This window comes from Ursus maritimus, unplaced genomic scaffold (genome assembly GCF_017311325.1).
Source record: "Ursus maritimus isolate PB19 unplaced genomic scaffold, ASM1731132v1 scaffold_16, whole genome shotgun sequence".
NCBI classification, from domain to species: Eukaryota; Metazoa; Chordata; class Mammalia; order Carnivora; family Ursidae; genus Ursus; species Ursus maritimus.
In genome coordinates this window covers 45,421,277-45,427,690 of record NW_024424008.1, presented here as the reverse complement: position 1 = coordinate 45,427,690, position 6,414 = coordinate 45,421,277, and the positions used below count along the sequence as shown (strand labels likewise).

The 6,414-nt window shown below is 47.1% G+C and overlaps 1 protein-coding gene and 1 non-coding gene across 2 annotated transcripts; both read right to left on the bottom strand.

The window, feature by feature from the left end:
- Nucleotides 1-1,060: 1,060 nt before the first annotated feature.
- HSPA8 (heat shock protein family A (Hsp70) member 8) lies at nt 1,061-5,771 on the bottom strand. Its single transcript, XM_008689947.2, has 9 exons — nt 5,616-5,771; nt 4,654-4,863; nt 4,112-4,317; nt 3,760-3,912; nt 3,104-3,659; nt 2,683-2,885; nt 2,241-2,439; nt 1,782-2,014; nt 1,061-1,483 (listed from the first exon to the last, which is right to left on the bottom strand). The coding sequence occupies exons 2-9, from the start codon at nt 4,856-4,858 to the stop codon at nt 1,298-1,300; spliced, it is 1,941 nt and encodes a 646-aa protein (XP_008688169.1). The 5' UTR covers nt 4,859-4,863; nt 5,616-5,771; the 3' UTR covers nt 1,061-1,297.
- On the bottom strand, nt 2,950-3,037 carry LOC121102956. Its single transcript, XR_005835113.1, has one exon. It is a non-coding gene; the product is annotated as a small nucleolar RNA SNORD14 (small nucleolar RNA).
- Nucleotides 5,772-6,414: the final 643 nt, after the last annotated feature.

The window sequence follows — 6,414 nt, the reverse complement described above, 5'->3', positions numbered from 1 at the left end:
ATAATCTTATGAAATCCAAATATAATGTATAATACCAGGTCACCCAGGAACCAACAGTTCCTAAGACCGGGAAAGGTTTAGTAGCTATCAAGGTTTGGGCTCTTCTGCTCTGAGTACATAGTTAAGACCTTACCACATGCCAGGATTCATTTCTTCTAATTGACCACCAGGTGGCAGATGGTGTAGCACCACCAAGCCTTGTCAACATATTTAACAATCACCTTTAACCTGTTTCTTTCCTTGCTTCAGGCTTGGACTGAGGCCCATCATGACAAAATGACACATGCACATGACTTTTATGAGACTCAAATTCCAAAAAGCCTGAGTACTTCTGGCATGCAGCCGAACGCCAATTTACTGTCAAAGCTTAAGTTCTCAACGCATTTACTAACACAACCAAGACCAACCACGCAGGGCTTACTAAAACCAGACTTACCCAAAAGCAATCCAGTGTAAATTTGTCAAGCAGAACTGGTAATCAGCTCAGCTTCAAGTCCTTTTGAGTTAGGCTAAGTCCCATGAAACCAGAAGTAGATATTCCAGGTCTCTCAATTGATTCTAGTGAACAACCCCCACCCCTCAACTCTGCAGCCAGTTCTCCCAGCCCTGACAAATTGAGAATACAATCTCCCCTGGGAGAACATAAGGCTTTAGAGGGAATATGCTCCATCTGTTAACAGTTGCACATGCTCAATAAACTGCTTCCAATGACTGGCTATTCCACTGTTCAACTGGCCATCCCCAAACTTAACCCTACAATGGAGAACCAGTTCATTCATCAAGCCAGATGAAGCAAACATTTTAGATACCCCTTTCTCTAATTACTTCTTTCCCCACCAACAGCTACCCCAACTTTCATTTTACTGTAGTATGTAGTGATCATGAATCTAGTTCATCATAAACCCAAACCACACTCTATACAGATTCAAATTTGTTGAAATTCCTCTATTTTACTATCCAAATAGTGTTTTGGGTCTTTTACCACAAGGCCAAGAAATATCCAACCTCCCCCATCAAATGCTGCATGCTGCCCTTGTACACATGGAGTCAGACAACTGTATGGTGCCAATTTTAAATACAGTTTTATTTAAGACATTGCATTTTCCACTTAACAATACAGTGCTTATAAAGTGCAATGTTTATTTCCTTTCCCTGTGCACATATTCCATATTCAAGTATCAAGAATGCCCAGTTTATTTACTTTAGCAGCTCAACGTTAAAACTGCCATGGAATTTGCTACAAATTTGGGTCCTTCGAGTATTTTGTGTGGAACAATGCTAGACCTATTAAATTGTCTTAATCAACCTCTTCAATGGTGGGCCCAGAGGAGGCACCACCAGAGGGAGGAGCTCCACCACCAGGGAAGCCTCCAGGCATTCCTCCTGGCATGCCCCCTGCACTCTGGTACAGCTTGGTAATGATGGGGTTGCAGACTTTCTCCAGCTCTTTCTGCTGATGTTCAAACTCTTCCTTCTCTGCAGTCTGAAAAGAAAAAAAATTTTACTACAGGTTCCTCAAATAAAGGAAACTTCAGGTCTGGTGCAATCTGTTACAGAATAGACACAGAAGCCTATCACATTCAAGTCTTCACTACCCATGAAATCTTGGGTCACTCAGACATCCAAGGAAGGAATCTAGCTGCCAACATCGGGAATTCTGGTGGAAACCGCGAATGTGTGGACCATTCATCATCGTGACCTATTAAGACCCCCATCTCATCTTTTGCTGAAGCCCTTTAACCACCCCCACCTTCCATTATAGTATAGTAAAGATTACAAACCTGGTTCTTATCAAGCCAATTGATGATTTCATTGCACTTATCAAGAATCTTCTGTTTGTCCTCATCATTAATCTTGCCCTGAAGTTTTTCATCTTCAACAGTTGCTTTCATGTTGAATGCATAGGACTCAAGTGAATTCTTTGAAGACACCTTGTCCCGCTGTTTCTCATCTTCAGCTTTGTACTTCTCAGCTTCCTGCACCATGCGCTCAATGTCTTCCTTACTCAAGCGGCCTATGAAGTTAACCAGTCTTTTTAATTAAAGCTGAACCTTAAAGTGGTATACCCTGCAATGTTTGTAACCCATTAAAAACAGGAATTCCAGGAAATGCTTTCTTGGCTAATATATCCTTGGGCAGTTGAAATTTTTGAAAAAAAAAAAAAAAAAAAGATCCTTATGACCCAAGCTATTTCACACAAAACGCAATTAAGTTAACTCAAAGTTGTGCTGTTAACTTACCCTTGTCGTTAGTGATGGTAATCTTGTTTTCTTTCCCTGTGCTCTTATCCACAGCAGAGACATTAAGGATACCATTAGCATCAATATCAAAAGTGACTTCGATCTGAGGAACACCACGAGGAGCAGGAGGAATGCCTGTGAGTTCGAACTTGCCAAGTAGGTTGTTATCCTTGGTCATAGCACGCTCACCTTCATACACCTAGGTAGGAATTAAAAAAAAATTACTATGAAGCAGTTAAGATGACTGCCCCAGTTTCCAGATTTGTGTAAAGTAAAATTAGGAAAGACTGATCGCTCAGACATCCAAGGAAGGAACTGACCAACACTAGACTTCTGGTGGAAACTACGAATGGTTTAAGTCAAATCATCACAGCGGGACAAGTCTTCCCAAAGTTTCACAGGACCAAGTGCAGCCAAAATACCAACACAACATAAAATATACCTGAATAAGCACACCAGGCTGGTTGTCGGAGTAGGTAGTAAAGGTTTGTGTCTGTTTGGTAGGAATGGTTGTATTACGCTTGATGAGAACAGTCATGACTCCTCCAGCAGTTTCAATGCCAAGAGAAAGTGGAGTGACATCCAACAGCAGCAAATCTTGAACATTTTCAGATTTGTCTCCAGAAAGGATGGCTGCCTGGACAGCTGAAGTAAAAGCAATTGGTTAAAAAAATCCCAACCACCTCATTACCTCACGAACAAATGTTGATCGCTCAGACATCCAAGGAAGTTTGGCCATCATCAGCTAAGCTTTTGGTGGAAACTACGAATGTTTAAACAATCAATCATCACAGCGAAATGAGCTTGGGGCCTGACAGGCCATCTGTTAGAACTGTTTAAAACTAGGATAGAGGGATTATTACCTGCACCGTAAGCAACAGCCTCATCAGGGTTGATGCTCTTATTCAGTTCTTTTCCGTTGAAAAAATCTTGTAGAAGTTTCTGAATCTTGGGGATACGGGTAGAACCACCCACCAGGACAATATCGTGGATCTGAGACTTGTCTAGCTTAGCATCCCGAAGGGCTTTCTCTACAGGGTCCAGGGTGCCACGGAACAGGTCAGCATTTAATTCTTCAAAGCGGGCACGAGTAATAGAGGTATAGAAGTCGATTCCTTCATACAGAGAATCAATCTCAATACTGGCCTGGGTGCTGGAAGAAAGTGTACGCTTAGCACGTTCACAAGCAGTACGGAGACGACGAACTGCCCTCTTGTTTTCACTGATGTCCTTCTTATGTTTGCGTTTGAACTCTGCAATAAAATGGTTGACCATTCGGTTATCAAAGTCTTCTCCACCTAAGTGGGTGTCTCCAGCTGTGGATTTGACCTCGAAGATTCCATCTTCAATAGTAAGGATAGACACATCAAAAGTGCCACCTCCTAAGTCAAAGATCAGCACATTCCTTTCAGCTCCAACCTGCAATTAAGATACAAGGTAATTACTACTCCTTATCCAAAATCTCCGCTCCCATCTACAGTAAAATGAGTCCTATTCTTTACAAATAGATGGTACATACCTTTTTGTCTAAGCCATAAGCAATAGCAGCAGCAGTTGGCTCATTGATGATTCTAAGTACATTGAGACCAGCAATAGTTCCAGCATCTTTGGTAGCCTGACGCTGAGAGTCATTGAAGTAGGCAGGTACTGTGACAACTGCATTGGTAACAGTCTAGAAACAAAAGATATTGTTTTTGTAGTCCATTCCTTAAACTGTCAGTCCCATCATCCCATTGCCTCTGCATGCACTTAGGACACAACCACACTTTTAAAAGGTAATCTGGTCAGTCAAAACCCCATGAATTCCATTCATTAGGGAATCTGGTGCATAATACAGCAACTACCTCCCTGTGGGGTTGCACACTACTCACCTTCCCAAGGTAGGCTTCTGCGATTTCCTTCATCTTTGTCAAAACCATAGAGGACACTTCCTCTGGATAGAAACTTTTTGTCTCTCCCTTGTATTCTACTTGGACCTTGGGCCTGCCAGCATCATTCACCACCATGAAAGGCCAATGCTTCATATCAGACTGGACAACAGCATCATCAAACCTACGTCCAATCAGGCGTTTGGCATCTGTAAAAGGTTATCCAATGTAAATGTTGTTACACTACAACTACCCAATAAGAACCCTGGTCCATCATTACTTGACCCCCAAGAGGCCCAGCAACTCCAGAATAGTAAATAGGCTTACATTCTCTATGGCAGTTACTCAAGTTTTCTATTCTAGAATTACTTCCGTTTTCTTTTACATGAAGTTATAGAATCCCCACTACTAGACATTTTAAAAAACAGCTTTCCTTTTTTCCGGGCTTTCATGGCTGCCTTATATTCCATGAACTTCTGACTTTCAAATTACACGCCATCTAAGCCACTTAAACTCATGTCACTGTGCCTAAATTAACGGCTTACCAAAAACTGTGTTGGTGGGGTTCATCGCAACTTGATTCTTTGCGGCATCACCGATCAATCGTTCGGTGTCAGTGAAAGCGACGTAACTTGGGGTGGTTCGGTTTCCCTGATCATTGGCAATTATTTCCACTTTTCCATGCTGGAAGACACCCACACAAGAGTAGGTGGTGCCAAGATCAATGCCAACTGCAGGTCCCTTAGACATGGTTGCTGGAAAAAAAAAAGCCCATGGTTTGAAAAGGCAATTAAACGCTCAGAAACGCTTACTATGAAACCTAGGCCATCAAGTATAAGCACTTTGGCCAAGGTTTGTTTCACTTAGTAGCACCTCCTCCAGAAACCCTGCCCTTGTGTAAAAACCACGCGGAACGACCAGTGCACGAAATGCAGCAGTCGAAGTTACCGTGCCAACCGCAGCTGGGCCCAGGCCAGACCGAAGGAAGCACCTTCCCTGAGGGTCTGTGACCATACCGTACCGAGCACGTGGTCTCGAGCCCAGAGCCCGACCTTCTCCCTCCCCCCTCCTTGCGACCAGCGCTCCGAGAGGCACCACAATACGGCCAGTCTTACGTGCTCAAGAGCCCTCCTCCCCCGCGTTGGGCGCGTGCCAATGGCGGCTTCCTGCTCTGAGGATCTAAGGAAGGTCTGCTCCAGGGCGCCAGACTTCCGCCCTCCCCCCCACCCAGCTTGAATGCGGCCCTTGCCCCGTCGTCCGTGCGGGCGCCGCCCTGGCCCCGCGTCGGCCATCACGGCCTGCAGCCCACGCCCCGACTTTCCCGCCCGGTCGCATACCAGGTCCGCCGCCTCCCGAGAAGGAGAGAGCCCCAACTGGGCAGAAGGTTCAGGGCCCTCCGCCTACATGAACGCTCAGAAACCATCAAGGTGCCGCAAACCCGCTCAGCCCAGGCGCGGGATGCAGGCTCCTGAAGAACTACCACATCATCACAGGACGGAAACCTCACCTTCTGTGTGGGCCTGGCTCGGCTTGAAAAAAAAAAAACAGCTGCCTGCCAATGTCGCCCCGCGTTCAATGAGACCGGTTTCCGCCCGCCACCCTGTCTCTTATACCCTGCCTCAGAACCTTCCAGAAGGGGTCCACCCCTGCCGGCTGCCCATCATGGCTTCTTCGGCCAATGGGCGTGCGGCCACCTCTACGAGCCCCAATGACTAAGCCGGCTCTACCCCTCGGGCCTCGCCCACTCCCGCCCCCATTCCACTCCCCCTCGCGATGACGCACTCACCGCAGCGTTCTGGAACTTTCATTCTCGCCCCCGCTCTCCGAACGGCCCCGGGGAAAGGAAGGGTGGAGCCGAGAGAGCCCGCGCGCCGGAGTCCTCAGTCACCCCGGGCGGGGGGGTGGGGAGGCAAAGGAGCGTCCTCTTCTGCGCAGGCGCTACCAGTAAGCGCGGGCGGGAGGGGACGGAAGGAGGAGGAGGAAGAGGGGCGGGCAAATTTGGAACCAGCCAATAACAGCAGCACTGGCCGCGATCTGGATCTACGCGGAACCGCGGGAGGACGAGCGCAAGGCCTGAAGGGAGGGGTCCGGAGCCGGCAGCCCGGGAAGGAAGACGGAAGTAGAGCGAGGACAAAATGGCCGCGAAGGTTGTTGCGCCCCTCCCCCCCAGTCCTCGTTCTGTTTCCCCCAACCCCCATTTTGGCGTTATATGGGGTCCTCTAGGCCCTCCCAGGTTTCATGGTCCCACGTTTACTACCTAGTGTGGCTTTGGGCTAGGCCTGAGCACTAGGGGCCGGGGGGGGGGG

Bases quoted from the DNA above. Each gene is read 5' to 3' on its own strand.
- HSPA8 (XM_008689947.2), bottom strand. From the start codon at position 4,858: ATGTCTAAGGGACCTGCAGTTGGCATTGATCTTGGCACCACCTACTCT. The intron at 2,886-3,103 runs GTAATAATCCCT...CTTTTACTTCAG, and splicing joins GGCTGTTGCTTACGGTGCAG to CTGTCCAGGCAGCCATCCTT. The intron at 2,015-2,240 runs GTAAGTTAACAG...TTAACTTCATAG, and splicing joins TACCATCACTAACGACAAGG to GCCGCTTGAGTAAGGAAGAC.